This window comes from Stylophora pistillata, chromosome 5, assembly GCF_964205215.1.
Source record: "Stylophora pistillata chromosome 5, jaStyPist1.2, whole genome shotgun sequence".
In the NCBI taxonomy this organism is placed as follows: domain Eukaryota; kingdom Metazoa; phylum Cnidaria; class Anthozoa; order Scleractinia; family Pocilloporidae; genus Stylophora; species Stylophora pistillata.
Window position 1 is genome coordinate 8,309,771 of NC_142523.1, and position 21,941 is coordinate 8,331,711.

The 21,941-nt window shown below is 39.4% G+C and overlaps 2 protein-coding genes across 2 annotated transcripts; one reads left to right on the forward strand and one right to left on the reverse strand.

Annotated features, from left to right (window-relative positions):
• Positions 1-5,772: 5,772 nt before the first annotated feature.
• On the reverse strand, positions 5,773-14,388 carry LOC148730075 (uncharacterized). Its single transcript, XM_088761754.1, has 17 exons — positions 14,277-14,388; positions 13,952-14,101; positions 13,641-13,802; positions 13,327-13,488; positions 13,015-13,176; positions 12,756-12,860; positions 11,786-11,847; positions 11,574-11,631; positions 11,101-11,296; positions 10,367-10,776; positions 10,049-10,210; positions 9,733-9,837; positions 8,211-8,272; positions 7,996-8,053; positions 7,530-7,722; positions 6,458-6,925; positions 5,773-5,977 (listed from the first exon to the last, which is right to left on the reverse strand). Exons 1-17 carry the CDS (start codon positions 14,379-14,381, stop codon positions 5,967-5,969), a joined length of 2,631 nt encoding a protein of 876 aa, XP_088617880.1. The 5' UTR covers positions 14,382-14,388; the 3' UTR covers positions 5,773-5,966.
• Positions 14,389-17,976: 3,588 nt separating this feature from the next.
• On the forward strand, positions 17,977-21,220 carry LOC148730076 (uncharacterized). The gene is made up of 7 exons (XM_088762114.1): positions 17,977-18,053; positions 18,402-18,456; positions 18,566-18,678; positions 19,219-19,444; positions 19,832-20,549; positions 20,790-20,831; positions 21,114-21,220. The coding sequence occupies exons 2-7, from the start codon at positions 18,438-18,440 to the stop codon at positions 21,172-21,174; spliced, it is 1,179 nt and encodes a 392-aa protein (XP_088618240.1). The 5' UTR covers positions 17,977-18,053; positions 18,402-18,437; the 3' UTR covers positions 21,175-21,220.
• Positions 21,221-21,941: the final 721 nt, after the last annotated feature.

Genomic DNA, 21,941 nt, shown 5'->3' on the forward strand with positions numbered 1-21,941 from the left:
TTGAAAACTATCTAACCGTAATCAGATATTAGCTCTTCTGATTGAAACTCAATAAGACATCAGACACTCCGGGTGCTCGGTTTTCCCCTCTCCTCGAAAACCATCATCATTTGTATTTATTTGATTTAGAGTTTATTTTTCTTTACACACGACCCCACAGGCTGTTCAACTTTAAACCTTATCGTATCTAAATAAAGGTATTATTATTATTATTATTATTATTATTATTATTATTATTATTAAAGCAGCTCAATCTCGTAAGCCACACATGTACGCATTGCGGACCTATTTTTGAACTTGCTGTTATTCGTCTCCTTATGAAGAGTGAGGGTGGACTAAGAACAGGTAAAGTAGTTTATAGTGAGTGTTTATATAGATATGACGAAAAAAAGAATTCAAACAGCAAATGATGTAGACTAATAAGGCTTATCTTTCGGCCTTTAACAAAATAAATTCAACAAAAAGCTCGAGACGATTGCGTTTGTAAATAGTGGAAGACGCTGTCAAGTTGTAAACGTTGCTAGCTGCATCGTGTTTCGATAGTTATTTCCAACGTGTTGATTTTTAACGTAAAGTTAAGTGATATGTAGAGTCTTTCCACTTGATCTTCCTCACACGCAGTGGCCCCTATGAAGGCGTTATGCAGTGAACGCTTCACCGACTGGTCCACCAAATTTGAACCGTTTGGCTTACGATGCAAAGAAGTAACAAGCGACAGCGAGTTTGATGAACCTTATGAACTGCAGAGCGTCCATGTTATAATGACCACTCCTGTAAGTGTAAATCGATGCTATTCCAAACTACGTTCCATACTGACATTGACGTTGCTAGGTTTAAACGCGTTTTTGTATATTTCGTTTACTCGTTACGTGTTAAATGGTACCTGTTAATAATTTTATTTGACGTTTCGTTCGCTGGTCAATATATTACGTTATTTAGCTCGCTCAGTAGGGACCTCTTTCTGTTTTCCTACACGTGTTAGGTTTTAGGTTTCAGGTTTAACTTTACGTGAGTGTATTCAGTGAGATAGTTGCGATCGGCTATGAGCTACGGCTATCTACCAGAGGTTTTCTTGCTATCGTGCATGCTGTTGTCTCCTCTAGGTGCTAGACCAAAGTAAGTTCTTGTACATTTATTTTAGGTTTATTTTATCTTAGTTTCGTCACGTTGTCCATTTATTTTGGGCTTTTTGTTTACTACATAGTCGTTTCTTTGTTTCCAGTGTTACGTTCTTGTAGCTCATTTAGGTAGTTGTCGTCCTATTTCGTTTATATTTCGAACCACGAAGTCACAAAGCTTTACCATCATAATTTAAAGCTATCGGCACAGTAGTCATACGTTGATTGTATATTTACGTCTGATTGTATATTTACGTCATTGTCGGTGTTAACCGACATCTCTAGGGCGCGTTTAACTACGCAAATGACTAGCCAAGGCTAGTCTCCCTCGCGTCGAATATCCCACGCGCACTGATCAGAATCTGTATGAACTTGACACTATAAATGTCACAGTCAAGACATTGTCAAGACAAGACATTGTCAAATTGGATTCTCATTACGGACAAGGTGTCCAAGGTTCACGAAAATAGACCACAGATCACCATGGGGGTCACAGAGCAGCGTGATAGGGTCGTGGAAAACGTGGATGTCAACTAGGTCATTGTTCGGCTATTTCCGACCATTTCCGACGTTAATAAGATAACAGCTTGATTTTCTTTGCATGTATTCAGACTCTGGAATTCCCGAATCACGGTTTCTTTAAAGCGACATTTCCCGATTCCCGCCTGTTAAAATCGCCAAATCCCGTGTCCCGGTCATAAATATAATCCCTAATATCGTCCCCGCTTTTTCTTCAAAATCTCGAATCCCGGCCTTCAAATAAGCCAAATCCCGGATCCCGAAAAACCTATTGGGGACCCACCTGAAAGAATGACTTCTTCTTGGGAGGAATTTGGAGCTGACCTGCGCTTCCCTGCGAGATAAAATATGAGCTTAAGTGTTTCTAATTTTCGTCTGAAATAGATTGCAGCCTGGCTTGGAAGAATTCACTCTCCTTCATCTCACTTCAGGTAAAAAACGAATTATACTCAATTTTTTAATTTTGGAAGCATTCTTGTACACAAGTACTGCGAAATGTAAGTTTTGTTCCAAGCATGTAACACTCCTTGCTTCCTATGAGAAGTAAAATAAAACAATGTAGATGGTAGACAAAAGGGGAGGTTTTATACACTTCCATCCCTTCTTGTCCCTTCCAATGGGACTCCAGGACAGCTGAAAAAGTTATGTCACAGGTATTACGGCGAAAAATTTTTTCCCTTCCCCGACCCCTACTTAACCTGGGCATTCCCGTTTAGACTAATTCTAAGATTCTAATTGTATTGCACTTTCTTCTTTGGAAGTATGGACGATTCACACCGACCAGTTAAACTTCGTAAGGTAGTTCTTGGTTTTCCCGAGGGGAATAATTTCTCCAACTTCTGATTTGACTTTTCTCTGAATTATAAGCTGAGTGGCATCATTCAAACTTACTCGGATCGGAAACCTACTATTGTGGTGAGCAATATATACCGTATGGTTACACAAGAAGGTTTAGGTTTCTTTCTTGTTTAATGAAGGAGGTATTCTTGATGACGCACAAATATGTTTATGGTGATATGTATTCCTACGTTGAAAAAAGAATATTGTGGTTTCTTTTAATCCAGTTTTGTTCAACACGCAAGAGCACTCAGCAAGCAGCACAGATGCTTATGAAAGACGCACGCTTTATCACGAATTCGGAACACAGACAGAGGTAACCGATCAACTTGTATTAGTGAGTTAGGACTGTAAAATTTGGGCCTTTTCCGTTTAGCAATTAACTGCGTAACTGAATGAAAAGCGTATCAAAATGTAACCGTAGCTGTTTGTAATTGATCGCGAGTTAAACAAAACTCGATCGTTTATCATAAAGTCACTAACACCACAATTAGCCTTACAAGTTACATGTTCGATAGTGAAACAGTTATCTTACGACCTCTTCAACGTGAAGTAGAATTTTTGTACACTTAGTGCAGCGTCATTATCTTACAGGCTTCAAAGTATTGCTAACTCTCTTCATGATTCTAAAACTGAGAGGTGAGTGAAATGGATTGAGCGAAACAGCTTGCATGTGTGCAAAAGCGGATAAACAGGGGTGAAGCTAGCTATTTCCACAAGGGGATGTCAAAATTTGAGTTTGTGATTTGAATTTGTATTCACACTGTGCATCGAAGGTGAGAAAACGTCTCGACGTCAGTCGAAGGTTTTTGTCTCATGGGAAATTTCCAGATCGGTATCAATTCCTATTAGTTTCTGTTTTGAGTACATGGACAATTGTTTTCTTTTGTATTTTTCTTATTTTTCACACACGACTGTTACTTTGCAGAATTATTGATCTGTGGGATTGGATACCACCATGCATGACTCGATCGTACAGATCGAAGAAACATTAATTGAAATAGTGTTCATCAAAGGTGACCTGCCTGTACTGTGTAAGTACACAGAGAATATCGAATGTCGGGTAAACTTTAACCCTGAAACAGTTTACTCATAGTTAGTGGTCCTAATGAAGGACCCTGTCTGTGACACTTGCGACAAACGAGATCGAAGTCGAGGGGTTTCGCTAAGGCGTGTTAATGCTACGGGACTATCTTACAGATCGTGTGCTTCAAGTACCAATAACCACGAAAAGCCAAGGTTGACGGTTAACGGTGATTTAATGGTGATAAACGATTAACGAACCACGATAGGCGATAGACGATAGATAATCATGATCGTAAACTGAAATAACAATGCAACGAATTCCTATCTATTTACTTGAAACGTTGCGTAACTCATGATCAAAAATGCTTAGAGCAATTAACCTGCCTCTGTCGATAACGCGATCAAAAATAACAATAATCAACAGGAATTCACGAAAATCATAATAATCTACATCAAAATAACTCGAGATTTCAAATCGATCATAAGATTAACAAAGTGGGCGTTCCTAGCTGAGCGTCTCATTCTTTGATTCACTACCTTTTTAGATTAAAACAATGAATTGTGCTATTGTACGACTGTGTACGTTAGCGTGCTTCCACCACAACAAGAAAACTAAACAAAAGAGGAAACTAACAAAATTACTCACATATCGGTCCCGCTTGTGCCAAAGGTTAGGAACCAAAACGGCGAATCGAACAAAACAGAGAAATGGATAAGGCGAAATACAATCACACACTGGCTTAAGAGACGCTAAACGAGGCTTTTATACGCGCGTGGGGACGCTAAAGTATCTGATTACTAACCAATAGAAAATAGATAACAGTGTAGCCACGTCCGTAACTAAAATAATCTGTAACAAAGAAATCAAACTCGACTCAGGCGGCTAAATGAATCGTTTGTAGTATGCTTAATACTGTCTGTATCGCCTATCCATGCATGTAGCAAACAGGAACTTGCTGCATATGAACCAAGCATATGAGTTCCTTAGAACTAGCTTAGGTGGGTGATCGAAAAGTATCTGGTTCGAATCCTCAAAGAAACTCCGATTTCAAGTTGATCCCCCATTCTAGCCAAATGTTTTACTATTTCTTTCTTTACTTAGTGGAGATGTTGTTAACTGAGTATTAAAGTACTTTTGCTTTCCTTACTTTTCAGTTGCAGCCTGTACTCTGGCTGTAGCAGTAAGTTTACTTTTTATGTCTTTTTTCATCGATTTCTCCATAAAAATTCAACAACATCTATAACATTTGATAGGGAAGATCCTCAGACGTAACTTGTCTTTATTTGGCCACTAAAAAGCAATACTTGTAAAAGATTAATTTGAACAAGTGTTTCATTGTCAGGTAAACCTTCCAGCTCATCTGGTCATCATCAAGTCGACATCACACTACGACATGGGCGTGTTTTAAGAGTATCCAGAAACACAAATACATCAGATTGGAAGAGCGGGAAGACCTCAGGTACTTTCACTGATACTGAACATAGCGAGACTATATCATTTGCGAGACAATCCTACACATTCGTGGAAAAAGGTTGATTCCACCGATGATGTTTTGTTGGTTTGATTATTGCAAGGGTTTAGTCATTTATCCGGTTGGGAAATATTTACATCTGACAAACCAGTCTCGTTGAATACAAATTTTCTTTCTTAGTTTGATTCATCCGCCACTGCGGGCATTTTGACAACAATTGCAAACAAGGTATGTTATACTGTGAAAGATTTTTACGTTTCTTTCTACTTGGGAATTTTGATTTTACTCATGAATTCAAAAAGGTTGTTTCCTTATTTTAAAGCTGTGAAGATTTCACGAATACCGAAAGAAATAAGACTCTCAATACTTCACGATTTATGATTGTCGTGTGAACATTTAAGCTATCTCCATACGGGCCGAGAATGGACATCTCATGTAACATATTTTTAAGAGAGGAAAAAGTTTATCCTCATTTGGCTGTTATTATAACCTTTTACTTACGTAAGATTGTGAGTTTACCTCAGTGAAAGAAACTGCAGTTTATATTTGCTTTTATCACTAGCATTTTTCCAACCTGTAAGGTCACTTTTGAAATCTATATTTCTTTGTTGCGAGTCATTCGTAAAGGCAACAGGCTCACATAACGAGGATGAAACATGGTTTATTTCCAGGGGTTTTTGACATAACTTTTGCCGCAGTTACTCCTTTGGCAGAGAGATGTGCAGACTACCAGCTGCATTTCAGCGACAACTGTCGCTAACGCAATTTACTCGGGGTGAAAAAGAACAGAACAAATGAACTTGATATTTGTAATCATTTTAATAATTACACATTTTCTTTTAAATTCACAAATTGACCTACGTGAAAGCATTACGATTGACAGAGAGTGCATACGACTTTCAAATTAAAAAATGTCTTCAGCAATGCTCTTTAAAGAGTTTAAAAAGCAGGTAACAGTCTTGGAGAAAAATGCTGGCACCTCGTGTCATGTAAATCACCTGTTGGCTAAGAACATTGACAAGAACAGGTCGTTAAAAAAGCCTTGAAAAGTATAAGTATTTACAAAAACCGGCTGGGTACAGTTCGGCACTTTTCATGTTGACAAGTCTCACGATATTAATCCACGTATTGAATATGTGGATTAATATCGTGAGACTGCTCCACATAAGGTACTTGGTGGGACAAGATAAAAAGCTCTATGTTAGTGTCGAGTCTAATAGTACTAGACTTCGAAACCACTAATTGTGGCCACACTGACCTACTCATCTAAATTTCTTAGATTATGAATACTCCACACGCAGATTGTGGCTTCTTCCTCTAAGTGTAAATAGATTACTCAAAAAGCTTTCTTCTAAAAAATAATTAAAGTGACAGAGCAGCTATTTTCTTGATATAGAGAGTAGGAAAGAGGAGGTTGCTCATCAACGAACGTTTTAGGCATCTCATGCCTGGGCGTCAAAAGGATCTGTAAAGCAAAATACAAACCTGTTGGATATGGTGATAACAATTGAGTTTGTAGCGGGCCAGACCCAATATAGTTATGAGGGAACGGATTCTGCTCCGCCTGTATCCAAACTCCGTTTTCCAAGTCAGGCATGTCATTTGGCCATGTGTTTGGCCCAAAGTTCGTTTCTGAAGGAGTTGGCCAGGTGTTGGAAAAGGGAACTGGCCATGGCACTACTCCTGCCATAGGCGCCATAGGATTGACAACATTTTGATTCTGCACAGCAGAAATGTTCATCCATGGGGGCGCTGGCCAATTGTTGGGTAAAAATGGCCGCGGCCATGGTGCTTCTTCTGCAAACGGCCCTGTGGGGATATTGTATTCTTGGTTCGTATATGCCATGTTCATATTTGGCCATGCGTTGGGCACAATGTTTGTAGTTGGATGAGTTGGCCGGGTGTGAGAGGCAGGAAGCCGTACCCTTAGTGTTTCCTTCATGTGGTGTCTCCCTTTAAAAGAGAAAGCAATATCTTTATCCATTATAATAGCTACGTATCAAGTATACATGGCTCTTCTTTGTATTTAGCTGCTCTCAATTTCCCGTTGCAGTCCGTTGAATCGTATTCCATTGACTTTTTTTGAATGACATGCATAGACGAGTGTTTGATAGATCCCCATTGCGTTGAATCATCAGTTGTATTAAACTGTATATTACTCTAGAATAAAGGCTGATAGTTTCGAAAGAAACTGTTTGGGGCTGCGTCGGTGAGAGTAACGAAATAATTTGGATATATCAACAAAGTTGAAATGGTAAATTGGCCACCGTAACGATTACAAAGGCTGACGTTTGGAGCGTTAGCCCTTCATCGGAGGCCTTCGTCGTCGCCCTTCGCTCCGACGAAGGGCTAACGCTCGAAACGTCAGCTTTTATAATCGTTACGGTGCCAATCTACCATTTCAACTTTGTTGATATTTCCAAATTATTTTGTATATTACTCTAGACTGCTAATTTTATTGCATGGATATTTAATAAGGCATGTATACGGTAAGGTTCACCAACTGTCAATGCGTATGATCTTAAGCTGCTGCAGTAAGTCTGTGCTTTGTAATTACCTGGTGGGCTGGTACGGAACCTCGGCGGAAGACAACTGGGCTGGGGATGGCTCCACGGAGGTGCCTCCACCCCAAGCATTTGTGGAGGACCGCATGATCGCATTCGCCGCCGCTCTTGGGCAGTTGGCTTGTCGTAACTTCTAACCATCGATGCCTTCTTTTTGATTTGCACCACTTTATTTGGAGAACCATTCTGTATTGAAATCGTATCACAAGAAGCTCGTTAGGGTATTATTCCCGTCAATCACATTTAGAATTAAAATTCTTATAAGGGAATGTTGAGTTTCTTTTATGAAGACTTCTTCCCTCCGGATTGTAAAGTAAACATTTTTAAGCTCTGGGTAGAGATAGTGGCTGATGAGGATACTTGTTTTCTTTCTTTAGATAGAGAAATAAACTTGCTCCAGAAAAAGAAAAGGTTCAGTTTAAAAGATTCGCACATATTGCTGAAAATAAAATTGCAGACCTGTGTTGCTGGTCGAAATTCTCTTGCTAGGGGATTTAATTTGCTACCGTTGACACCACTGTGAAAATGAACAAAACAAAGAATATATCAACAAGTAACAGACGTAGAACGGAGTAATAATTATTAATTCCCACTAAGCATTTGCAGGGTCTACCTCTTGACGAGACCAGCTGTACAGCATAATCAGTAATAATTTCTGCCATGAAATCTCTTACCTTTCAGAACCGGTAAGCACAGTACAGTCATCATGGCTGACATGCTGGGAAACATTAGAGTTCTGCGTCAAAATATATAAAAACGTCATTAAAAGACCATAATCGAGGAATATGATCCTAAGATGTTGTTTTTCCATTGCTTTGTCAAATCTCACGGACTAGAATGTTACTAACTTAAGCAAAGCAAACAATTATTGCCAATATTCTCTGTGGATTGTTCTGTCGCAAGAGATCTCTTGTTTGTCGACAATTTATCAATTACCTATGAACAAAATGGAGGTTTGTTCTACCTTTCTAGAAAAGCAGAAGAGTTTAAAGCACGATGATACCTCTGCTATTACTAGGACAATTTAATAGAAAGGATTGAGCACGGCGACTAAAACTTCGCTTTTACTTGAAAGACTTTGCGTCAACTGGTATGACAAAAAAAAGAAGTTGACCTTTATACAGCTTGCTGGCTGTCGCGGCACTTTCGTGAGCGCATACGATACGGTAGAACTTTCTAGAAACGAAAGTACCGCGCGCGTATTAGCGAATTCACAAACAAAAGACTTAAAGTAAATAAAAGTCTCTGTGATAGTTCTAATAAAAGATAATAATTTCCTTCAATTAAAAACGTAAAGCTACAGGCTGGTTTTCATTAGCGACGGAGTCGGAGTCGTAATCGGAGTCGTAAGAGCGCTTATAACAAGTAAAAATCGAAAAATGGAGTCGTAAGCGGAGTCATAAGCTCGACGGAATTGGAGTCGGAAGAATCAGAACGTTTCCATTTTCTTCCGATTCAGCTCATGACTCCGTCGCTTAAGATCTAGTGAAAACTGCATTATAGGAGTCGGAAACGGAAGCGAAGGTATAAACCAATCACAATGCTCGATTCCAGGCCCGCGAAAGTACAAATTTTGGCGCCAAAGACAAATGGGGGACGAAGAGCAACTTTGGCTGTTATTATTCATTATTTTGCGCAGGCAGAGACACTGCAGGAATGATATCGTTCGGAAAAGAAAGCAATTTTGGGTTCGTGATATGAGTATGCTAACCTCGTCAGCGAACTACTACTTGGTGATCGTGATTGTACTTTTGGTAGTTTTCGAGTATTTTAACTTTAATTTCGTAATTTACAGTCAAGCTCACACGTTTTTTTACGGCTATTTGTGCCTTTTGGAAAGATGGAATCGAGCATTGTGATTGGTTTATTCTTCTGCTTCCACTTCCGACTCCGACAATGCAGTTTTCACTAGATCGTAAGCGAAGGAGTCATAGGCAGAATCGGTGTTCTGCTTCCGATTCCGTCGCTTTGATTTTCACTACATCGTATCGCTCCACGCTTCTGATTACGACACCGACTACGACTCTATCGCAAGTGAAAACCAGCCTTACGAGGCAGCACGTGCAACTAAATTAAAGTTCGCGCGCAGCTCTATTGCGTCATTTAGATCTACCTCTCTAGAAAAGAAGGAAATTAATACCTCTTCCTGTCACCTGTATCCTGTTTTAACTCAGGTTTACAACCATTGTTATTTACCTTTTCCATTTGAGAGCACTCAGGGGATGCTATGAGTTCAGTCGTCTCTCCGCCGCACTCTGCATCTTCCTCGTTCCCTGTTTCGGGGTCATGTCCCTGGACCACCTGTGCGTAAAGTGAAAAAATTTTCGCAAAGTTTCGGGGTCATGTCCCTGGACCACCTGTGCGCAAAGTGAAAAAATTTGCGCAAAGTGAAATGAATTTTCCCATACCATAAATTGCCTTCCAATTGGAATCACAGGGTATTCTCACGCCAGAACAAAATGGAAGCTCAACTTCCCCCCTAGAAAGTTTCGTTGCTAAAACGTAATAATACCTCTTTCGTATCATCTGTATCCTGGCTTAACTCAGGTTTACAACAGCTTTTATTAACTCTCTCCATACGAGGGCATTCAGAGGTTGGTAATCGTTCAGCCGTCTGTCTATTGCACTCTGTTTCTTTCTTTTTTCCTTTTTTGGGGTCATGCCCCTGGACCTCCTATGTGGAACGTAGTAACAAACGTGTAAAAGTGATTTTAACCACACCAAATTAAATTTTGTCCTCCAATTTTAATCATAAAGTTTCTTCACTTCAAGGAAATGGAGGCTAAATTTCTCCTTTAGAAAAGTGGGGAGATGTTAAAATTAATAATACCTCTTTCATGTAATCTGTATCCCGGTTCAACTCAGGTTTACAACTATTCCTATCTCCCTTTTCCACTTGAGTGCACTCAGGGGATGCTTCGAGTTTAGCTGTACAGGTGTTGGAAAAGGGAAGTGGCCATGGTACTACTTCTGGCATAGGCCCCATAGGATTGACAACATTTTGATTCTGCACTGCAGAAATGTTCATCCATGGGAACGCGGGCCAATTGTTGGGTAAAATAGGCCGCGGCCATGGTGCGTCTCCTGCAAACGGCCCCGTGGGGATATTGTATGCTTGGTTTGTATATGCCGTGTTCATATTTGGCCATGCGTTGGGCACAATGTTTTTAGTTTGATGAGTAGACCGGGTGTGAGAGGCAGGAAACCGTACCCTTGGTGTTTCGATCATGTGGTGTCTCCCTTTAAAAGAGAAAAAAATATCTTTCTCTATTATAATAGCAACGTATCAAGTATACATAGCTCATCTTTGTATTTAGCTGCTCTCAATTTCCCGTTGCAGTCCGTTGAATCGTATTCCATTTACTTTTGTTGAATGATATGCATAGATGTTTTGTTTGAGAGATCCCCATTGCGTTGAATCATCAGTTTTCTTAAACTGTACATTACTCTAGACAACTAATTTTATTGCATCGATATTTAATAAGGCACGTATACGGTAAGGTTCACCAAATTTCAGTGTGTATGATCCTAAGCTGCTGCAATAAGTCTGTGCTTTGTAATTACCTGGTGGGCTGGTACGGAACCTCGGCGGAAGATAGCTAGGCTGGGGATGGCTCCACTGAGGTGCCTCCACCCCAAGCACTTGTGGAGGACCGCAAGATCGCATCCGACGCCGCTCTTGGGCAGTTGGCTTGTCACGGTAACTACTAACCATCGATGCCTTCTTTTTGATTTGCACCACTTTATTTGGATAAACATTCTGTAGAGAAATTATGCCAGAAGAAGCTCGTCAAGGTGTTATTCCCCGTCAATCACATTTAGAATTCAAATTCTCATGAGGAATTGTGAAGTTTCTTTTATGAAGACTGTTTCAATCTCATTGTAAAGTAAAAATTTTTAAGCTCTGGGTAGAGATGGTGCATGATAAGGATACTTGTTTTCTTTTACTTGATAGAGAAATAAAGCTGCTCCAAAAAAGAAAAGAAAAGCCTCAGTTTAAAAGATTCGCACATATTGCTGAAAATAAAATTGCAGACCTGTGTTGCCGGTTGAAATTCTCTTGCTAGGGGATTTAATTTGCTACCGCTGACATCACTGTGAAAATAAACAAAACAAAGAATATTTTAAGAAGTAACAGACATAGAACGGAGTAACGATTAATTCCCACCAAGAATTGGCAGGTTCTATTTCTTTATCAGACCAGCTGTACAGCATAATCAGTAATAATTTCGGCCATGAGATCTCTCACCTTTTAGAACCGGTATGCACATTACAGTCATCATGGCTGACAAGTTGGGAAATAGTAGAGTTCTGTGTCAAAATATGTAAAAACATCACTGAAAGGCTATAATTAACGAATACGCTCTTAAGTTGTGGTTTTTCCATTGGATATATCAACAAAGTTGTAATGGTAAATTGGCCACCGTAACGATTACAAAAGCTGACGTTTCGAGCGTTAGCCCTTCGTCGGAGAAAATAGAGAAATTGTGGGTGGTGTGTGCTTTTACAGGCAGAAAATGGAGCTACGTTATTGGTGGGAACATGGCAACGAGAAAAACAAGAATAAATTAGTGGAATGAAAAGCGTTCGTTGATCCCTGTGGGATTTAGACTGCCGGTTTGAAAGATGAGCTTTTGTTCAAGATTTTTACGGCTTTCCGTGCTACCTAAGTGTAAGGAAAGACTGCAGATTGCCATATGTTGCTTAGAATGATTAGGTAAATTAAAATGTCTAGCGACTGGTTTCGATGTGTCCTTGTCATTCCTTTCCACGTCTCTTAATTCATTTGTTTTTCTATTGCTTTGTCAAATCTCACGCACTAGATCGTTACTAACTTTAGCAAAGCAAAAGTTTATTGCCAATATTCTCTGTGGATTGTTGTGCGCAAGAGATCTCTTGTTTCTCGACAATTTACCCATTACCTAAGAAAAACAGAAGAGTTTAAAGCACGATGATACCTCTGTCTTGCCACATACCTCAGATTTCATGTAGTCCTGACTTCCATGACGAAGATGAAAATCAGGGAAACATGAATTCTGAGGTACTGCTAGTTCACTGTATTGATCTTAAAAGTCGAGGAAATAGCCATTCCCAAGATCAAAGACCGAAGGAGGCTTAATCTACCTCTTTAGAAATGTAGGAAAGTGTTAAACTCATAAATACTTTTTCCTGTCACCTGTATCCTGTTTCAACTCAGGTTTACAACCATTGTTATTTACCTTTTCCACTTGAGAGCACTCAGGGGATGCTACGCGTTCAGCCGTCTCTCCGCCGCACTCTGCATCTTCCTCGTTCCCTGTTTCGGGGTCATGCCGCTGGACCACCTGTGCGCAAAGTGAAAGAAAGAATGTGTCAATGGTTTTTCCCATACTATAAATTGCCTTCCAATTGGAAGCACAGAGTATTCTAACGTCGGAACAAAATGGAAGCTCAACTTCCCCCCTAGAAAGTTAGGAAAATGCTAAAGGGTAACAATACCTCTTTCCTATCATTTGTATCCTGGCTCAACTCAGGTTTACAACAGCTATTATTAACCCTCTCCATACGAGGGCATTCGGGAGTTGGTACTCGTTCAGCCGTCTGTCTATTGCACTCTGTTTCTTTCTTTTTCCCATTTTTGGGGTTACGCCCCTGGACCTCCTGTGTGGAACATAGTAAGAAACGTGTCAAAGTGATTCTAATCATACCAAATTTTGTCCTCCAATTTTAATCATAAAGTTTCTTCACTTCAAGGAAATGGAGGCTCAATTTCTCCTTTAGAAAAGTGGGAAAACGTTAAATTGATAATACCTCTTTCATGTCATCTGTATCCCGGTTCAACTCAGGTTTACAACAGCTATTATTAAACCTCTCCATACGGGGGCATTCGGGGCTTGGTAATCGTTCAGCCGTCTGTCTATTGCACTCTGTTTCTTTCTTTTTCCCATTTTTGGGGTTATGCCCCTGGACCTCCTGTGTGGAACATAGTAAGAAACGTGTCAAAGTGATTCTAATCATACCAAATTTTGTCCTCCAATTTTAATCATAAAGTTTCTTCACTTCAAGGAAATGGAGGCTCAATTTCTCCTTTAGAAAAATGGAGAAAACGTTAAAATTGATAATACCTCTTTCATGTCATCTGTATCCCGGTTCAACTCAGGTTTACAACAGCTGTTATCAACTTTCTTCTCACGAGGGCATTCGGGAGTTGGTACTAATTCAACCGTCTCTCTTCTGTGCTGTGTATCTTTCTTTATCCCTTTTTTGAGGTCCTGCCCCTGAACCACCTGAGTGGAATGTAGTAACAAACGTGTCACGGTGATTACCATACCATACATTGGCTTAAAATCTGGATTGTGGATACCTTAATTCAGAGTGGAATGGAGGATTACTTTACTCTTTAAGAAACGTAAGAAAATGTTAAACTTTATATTACCTCTTTTCTGTCATCTGTACCCCGGCTCAACTCAGGTTTACAAAAACTGTTATTTACTTTCTCCACATGAGGGCATTTGGTAGATGGTACTCGCTCAGCCGTCTCTGTACCTTTTTTGTTCCCTCTTTTGGAGTCATGCCTCTGGACCACCTGTGTGGAACGTAGTAACGAACGTGTCAATTTCAAAGTATTTTTTTAAAGAGTGCTAATGTTGTGCACTTAATTGGACTTTTCGTCGGAGTTCTAAGTAGCTTTCGCACTGCAAGGGTTGATAGTAGTTTTGGTGTGCTTTCGAAATCTTTGATAATGCTAAATTGAGAAATACCTTTTCAACTCCGTCGCTTGAAGCATCCTTGTCATCTCTTCCGATAAAACCCGTTATGATTTCACTGACAGCGAAAAATGCCTGCCAAAATGTGACGAAAGGCATAGTCGCAAATGGCGTGAAGGGTTTGAAGGTATCTTTGTCAATTGACGTCACAGAGGTAATTTATGCGGCGCGCGGTTTTCTAATCTCCAATCAGTGAAATTATCTGACTTGTCGTGACCGAAAAAATTAACCAATCACGTGAAGCACCCTTTATTAAGCAGTATTTAACTAAGTCCTCTAAATTCACTTCTTTTAAGTCCTGTAATTAAATCTCTGTAAACGATCACCTCGCCATCCTTTCTTCTTCCTGTGTATTCGGTTATTTTGCTATGGATGTCCCTTAAACGGTCACCTTTAAAGACATCAAATTCATTTTGTACATTCAATACCGCCAGGCTATTACATCCTACGTGTCTATAAGTATTTTTTAATTAATGGAACAACTTTTATTCGAAACCCCTTTATCTCTCTTTTTATGCTGTAATTTGTTTTGCAGGAAAAGTACACCGGCCTTCTTGAAGGAACTCAGAGATTGGAAAGCAGGTATGTTTGCCTGTAAAGCTTACTATACTTGTCGATTTGATGGGTATAAATTTCGATTTATAAGAAAAAATTTCCGTCCTGATATATCGCTTAGACCTGTATTGCTTTTCTTTTTGTGCAGAAAGAATAGAATTCTTACACGCACACAAAGGATGCTTACCTTATTTATAATAGATAGAGAATCTAGAGCATGTTTACTCGTCTTCTATTTGTCATTGAGTTCATTCTCTTCTGCTTTACTTATTTTATTAGTGTTGATCGTTAGTTGTCTTCTGTTCCAGCAGTCAAACAAAGTGTGATTTTTTGATACCCCCTAATTCATGATATTTGCTTCAAGTCCTCTGTGAAGGGGAGTAAACTAACCCTTTGCACATTTTCTACTGATTGAACAATGGTTAATTGTGTACTGCAACTTGCACCATCATCTTATCGAGCACTTGAACGCAGAAATCGACCTAAACACTATCACAGACGTATCTATTGCTTTAGGGTGGTTGAAGTCCACCTTCTTGTATATAAGAATATGAAAGAATCCAACACACTACGGTAAGTGAAGAGATTATAGAGTCTTGGTTAAACGTATTTAACGGTAGAGTCAATTGTAATTCAGCATCTGACGAGGTGTGAAGTGAACAGAGCTGTAGAGTGATGGTTCGCCATATCAAAATTCTCCGCTTAATTATTACAGAGAATTGAGAATGTAGTACTTTAACGACAACAAATCAAATATACAATAATTTGCAAGTATGTTATCGTAAAGATGTTTCTCTTGGTGAAAACTTTTTCATGTGGTTCTCCCTCCGTATACTTTTTTTTTTCTTGTTCATCTTATCATAGGGATACCTCAGGGACTTGAGAAAGAAGGCTTGGAACAAAATTTACAAGGTATATCCACAACAGCGTTCCTCGAATTAGTCTGTAACACAGCTGTTTTACAATAATAGGTTATTCTCGTGTTTGATTTTCAGCTTTTGTTTTTTCGTGCTTGGTTCTTGCTTTTTTGTTGCTAGTTTTTTTTCTGCTTGCTGTTTGGTTTTGTTTTGGCTTGCTTTTTCTTAGTTTTTATCGATAAATTGTAGTGTTATTCTGGGCTAGTTTGGTGTGATATAGGCCTACATGCTACGGAAGAAGCTTGCGACCCTCTATTTATGAAAAATAATTTCAAGAAATATTAGCCGTTGCTGCCTTAGGCTCTGTCGTATCACAAATAAGATTATACATTTTTTTTCTTTTTCCAAAATTCTCAAACATAAACAATCCCAAAGCACTCACTTCGGAGACAATACATTCTCTAGCAAGGAATATTTCTTAGCTGAGATTGATTCATTCGCAGATATTTGTTTAAAGAGCCTAAACGCACTGGAAAAGGCTAGACTCGTAAAAATGGACGACGGTTTTGATCTCATGCCCACAGGTGCTGATGCTTACCATTCAGTCTTTATACAATACAGCACAGTATGTGAATTTTAAGACAAATGCTCGTAGTGATCTACAATAAAAACATTAGGCAAGAAAGTGAGCCTGAAATATGAACTGGTTAATGACAGAACTGTTGGTAAGAACCGTATCCATGAACTCGTAGAATTGAGTCACCTGTGACCTCACCGCACAATTTCAGAGCAGTAGTAAGAAAACAGGTGATCTTGGTGAGCTAATCATGATATGCGACCAAATTAGATAAACTCATTTACTAGAAAATATATAGCAGCTATCACAGAGAATTTCGAATCATAAAGGGGGAGTAAAGATTTACGCAAGAGGTAGAGGGTTTCAATGACCTTACCTCCTTTTTTCCTTAAAAAAATAAAATAATGATAACGATGATATGAGTTTTTATTTAGAGCCAGGTCGTCTGATGGCCAGATATTACGACCTGGCCATCTTGGAGACCTTACGACTCCATGAAACAGTTTCCTAACATCAAAGGAACGGAAAGCCTTAGTGACATAGTGAGTACTTTTCTTATTCTGTCTTCGTACAATGTTTATCGAACAATTTGATATTTTTCTTGAAGCGCTAAAACAGGCGCAACGTAATGACTTTCAGGTTGCTCTGGTGTCGAAGTGCAAAGAATTTTCCGATGTCAAGCTACGAATGAACGAAAAACGGGTACTAAATACTCTAAACAAAGACAAAAAAAGCGAAACTATCAGGTATAACTGTAGTAATAAATAGCTCTTTCAGAGTATAAGTTTATAATTTTACTTCGTCCTCCAGCGATCATTTGCAATTGACAGCAGGCTCCAAAGTTTGTTTTGTTTTATTTGTTTTGTTTTGTTTTGTTTTGTTTTGTTTTTTTTTTTTAACACGGGAAGGTTTCCGATCAACGGAAGAATCAAGACAACAGAACAAAAGGTTAATTGGTAAGAAATTGAACACTGCAAATTTGGATTGTCCTGTTAAACCTCTTTTTGATTAATGTTTCTAATGACATTCTAATTACACATTTTGAGCCTCATACAAGCCGCACTTGGTTCACTTCCAATAGCGGAGTTCTCTCTGGGCTAAGATACTAGAGCTGTCTTAAAGGAACAGATTCAAACATATGTTTCTAGAATAATCAATAGAACTGATCAAACTCTACATTTCATTCCTTTCATTATTATGACTAAAATTTTAAATTCAGTTGTAGAGTAGAATACTAAATAGCCCCCCCCCCCTCCCCCCATCCACCCGTAGATTAGCACACTGATTTTATAAACCATCGAACCTCTCCTGGGTGTTCAGCTCGCACACTTTGCATTTCTTCCACATTAGAGTCGCACAGCAGCACCAGCACATCCGAGGCAGGAACGCCAAGGGTCCCTTGCAGTCATCGTTGCCTCAACAAGGAAGTATATCTTTTGATAGTAAATCATTCGTATATTTCCCCTTCATTGACCTTTAATTATTTGCAAAGAAGCTATCGCTCCATATCAGTCCGTACCCGGAGCTTATTTGTCATTTTGTAGAAATTTTGCCAATAAAGGATGATGATCCACCGTTAATGGTATTCTTATGCAAAAAGTTGTCATTTATACTCTTCGGTCCTGCACATTTTGTACATTGATAAGCTAATAGTTTAGGAGCAAAGGAACGAAGAATCGTATTAATTTTGTATCAATTACAACTTCCTTAATAATACACACATGTAGCCATGAATGCTGCAAACAAGGCGTCAACTCCAAGAAAAGGAAAAAGAAGTCAGAGGTAAGTTGACCTGAATGACTACTTTTGTTTTGCTCGGCTCTTTTGTTACTGTTATTGTTGTTGTTGTTGTTGTTGTTGTTTTTCGATATTCCTTCCAGTCCAAAAAAATTGGGCGCATCACTGTTTGCATCAACTAACTTGCTCTTACCAATCCTCGGCATATAATTGCATGTGTGAATTTTGGCATTGTTAGCGGCAGTTACATTAGGTCACTCCTTGCATAAGTCTTCAGTAGACAGTTCCATAGAAAATGACACATCCTCTTAAAAGCGAAAATAACAAAAGGGCTTAACAACTTCGGTTGCTGTAGTGATTGTTAACCATCAACTTGTATCATGACTTGTTCAGGTGGAGCAGAAGAAAGGACCACATTGTTTACCATTGATGAGCACACCAACTATAGGTAAAAATCGCTTTTGACTGATCCTCAATGATTTGATTAGTCGAGCACTCTCATTAAAAGCATAACAGATTATTTAGGTTCAAATGAATCAATGTCCTTTGCTCTGTAGATGATCAAAAGGAAACTACCGTAATGGATGAACAAGGAAATATGAATTCCTTCCTGAAAAACTTTCACATGAGAACTCAAGCCATTCCTGGTACGCCAGCCAGACGCCTAAAGGTAACTACCTGTAGTTGTTACTTACAGTTCGGCACATAAGGAACAAACATACTTCAGTCGTAAGGGTTAGTTTTGGATATGAGGATCCCTAGAAGGGTTAAGAATCCAAGTAAATCTAAACTTTTTTCACTGGAACAGTTTACTTAGACCATTTAAGAACTCCGGGCATGCACATGGATATAATTCTATCGGAAAATAACTTAACTGTCTGAGACAAATCCCCGTAAAGGATGACAAGAGTGATCGACATGCCTCAAGGGAATACAGTCAGGAATTTAGTGCCGCTTCAATAGCGGAACTCTAGCTTTCAGATGGTGGCTTTGAGGTCTTAAAAAATAATTCAAAGCTTTAGAGAAGTCCTGGTTGCGGCAGAATTAATTCCACCTTATGGGGCTGAGATAAGAAAATGTGCGAGAAACACCCATGGAAAGTGATTCTTTATCCTTATAAGAGGCTGGTTCAGTAAATTTCTGACGATCAGTGTTTTGACATTGTTGTCTAAATTAACTCAAAAGTCTACTCATGATCATTACTCTAAAGTCTTCGGCGCCAGAGACCGTTGGAACCAATTTTGTGGATTTAACTCTGGACAAAATATTTGGTTATACGCGGAGGATTCCTATTCACCATCATATGGACTCCGGTGAGGGGAGAAATGAGGAGACCGCGGTTACTGAGAAGGAATGTCTGGGTAGCCACTGTTGGGAAGAAGTTGACTGGTATTTAAGAAAAGGAGAAGAACAAAAGGATGCCCGTAAAGATGATGGTATCATTGTGCTACATCACTGTCTCTATTTTAAGAACCAATAAATGCATTTTCGTTTCTTTCTCTTTTAATGCAAGGCCATAAGATTCTACTCAATCATTTTTTAATGTGACATTATACTCACACTTTTCTTTCTGTACCAAATTCAATTTTCAGAAGGGTGCGAAAATCGAGAGTGAAACACACCATCCTTAAAATCTGGACAAACTCTTGTACAAACGTGATTGTGCTCGGAGTACCCTTATGTTACAGGGTCCCCTAGTTAGTTTTAAATACAACTGATTCACTTACTAGGGCCATTTTAACTCGCGGATACCTAATAAAAAATCTTTGGGAAACAAATAATATCTAAGATTAAGGATTTTAATTGTTTTACCCTTTCTTTAGATCAGGTTGATGATGAGCTGCCTTGCTTTAGTTTGGATGAGCTGTGGAATGAAAATGAATTAGCCTCGACTTTGAATGATGAAAGCGATCCTCCCGCCTGCCCACAGGAGCTACATTCCTGGCAAAAGAGGAACAAGTTGTTGCATTCTCACTACTTCCACGTGGCTGCTCCAGAAAATTGTCAGAAGATATCAGTAGTCCAGAGGCCGATGCCTAAAAGCACTCGATTCATTGCAGAATCTAACGCGAAAGTAAACTCAGGTGCTCCCTTATTTCTTGGCAACAGTCAATCTAATAGGCAGTTGGGGAAATATTCACAGCATGCACCACTGCCCCCACCCACCCCTGGAGCAGAGGATTTTGACCTGACAGTTTACTCTGGCTCTGCAAAGAATACTTCTAGCAGCTATTGGAATGAAGGGCTACTAACTCCCACTAGCAGAGGAAAAATGAAACAGTGTCCAAGGCCGAGATCTCCATCGGAGGACCCCTATAATGCGCTAGAGGTAGAGGATTGGAATATCCTGCCTGTTGTTGCTAAACCTGGGGGACAGATCAAAGTTTCTAGCTCGAAAAAGAAAACACAGAACGAAACCAATCTTTCAAGCTCTCTGAGTTCAACTAGGTTTGATACACCATTCTTGTTAGGAAGAAGTTGTTTACACAGAGGGAACGTGATAGCAACCGAGGACGAGTGTACACAGCGATGTCAGCAAAGGTATCGCCATTTGCATTGTTCAGACCCGTTTGTGAGCCAAAAGTAAACGATAAGCGTACAAAAATGAAGAAATTCTATGAAAATATGAATGCCTTATTCTCGTGGAGGAGAAAATTTAAAATAAGGAAACATCTCAAACTAACTCCGCGCCGAAGACATTTATATTTTAAAATTGCCGCATTTGAAGGTGTTTGAAGATTCTGTAAAATTAATTTTTAATCCTTTTTTCTTTCATTTCAGTCCTTGTTCTGCCTCTTTCTTCTGTTCTAAATCTTCTGAGAGGTAAGTCAATATCGAGTTTCAAAAGCATAATAAACTGAAGCCACACGCTCCTGGTATTTACGAGCAACTTCTGCATTCATCAGAGATCAAAGTAGTTGGGTCTAAAGGCCATTATAATGATCTTTGAAATATTAACTGGGATAAATTGGCTGCTAACACGACTTCCGATTAACGATATTTTGACCAAAATTTATAAAATCCAAGGATGGCAAAATGAGTTGACACAGCAATAGCCATCATTTACTTTCCGATCACTAATTGGCTCGGTTTTACATACCACAGCTGTGAACAAGACTTTGAAGGGAAAGACGCCTTTGCGGGTATTTTCAACGGATTATTGTAGACCGATAATCGAATATAACAAGAGAAAAAAGGTTCGCGTAAACGGGTGTGGAAAAAACCTGTCCCAGGCTATGGCCTACCCTGTGGCCTACCCTGTGGCCTACCCGGTGGCCCACCCTATGGCCTACCCTATGCCCTACCGGTGGTCAGATTTTTAACAAGATAAAAATAAAATAAGTAAGAGTCGAACGAATACGCTGGTGTACAATTATCTGTCTCTGAAAAGGGTATACTAAGAGGTCGCTAAGACGATTTTCAACGTCCGAGGGAGCGAAACACTGCAAATATCACAGCACTCAACCATAACGGTACCAGTAGGTTAAGGGGGAGGGGAGAGGAGGGGCCAATATTGCGTGGTCGCAGAGGATGTACAAAATGGCGGCTTTATTATACAGGCTGTCAGTTGGTAACATATAGTAGAGTGCTGGTGTAAAAATGTAGTGAACGGCGTTATTTTGGAGAGCATACGTATCCAGGTAAGAAAACGCAAACATTACGTGCCAGGCCAGTCTTTTAAGTGCCCTCAAGTGCTGTGGAGTATTGAATTTGCAATAAGCACCCCGGGACACGCATGCATCGCCGTCGTAAACATTTCACAAACTTTACTTGCTTTTCCAAAGAAAGGGCCAGTATTGCACTAATTTGAAAGGAGAGCTGATATGATGTTTGCCCAAAAGTTGCCTTTAACCAGTTTCTTTTCCTCGATTTCCTTAATCTATCAGAAGGTTAAGAAATTTTGATCAGAATTTGGCCGCCAAAACAGCAGAA

What these genes read in the sequence shown, in the direction of transcription:
- LOC148730075 (XM_088761754.1), bottom strand. Translation starts at nt 14,381, where the DNA reads ATGCCTTTCGTCACATTTTGGCAGGCATTTTTCGCTGTCAGTGAAATC. An exon ending in CAAGCGACGGAGTTGAAAAG is followed by an intron (nt 14,102 to 14,276) that starts GTATTTCTCAAT and finishes CGTTCCACACAG; the next exon opens with GTGGTCCAGAGGCATGACTC. An exon ending in GTTCCGTACCAGCCCACCAG is followed by an intron (nt 6,926 to 7,529) that starts GTAATTACAAAG and finishes TCTCTTTTAAAG; the next exon opens with GGAGACACCACATGAAGGAA.
- LOC148730076 (XM_088762114.1), top strand. An exon ending in GGATGCCCGTAAAGATGATG is followed by an intron (nt 19,445 to 19,831) that starts GTATCATTGTGC and finishes CCCTTTCTTTAG; the next exon opens with ATCAGGTTGATGATGAGCTG. An exon ending in TGTTCTAAATCTTCTGAGAG is followed by an intron (nt 20,832 to 21,113) that starts GTAAGTCAATAT and finishes TACATACCACAG; the next exon opens with CTGTGAACAAGACTTTGAAG.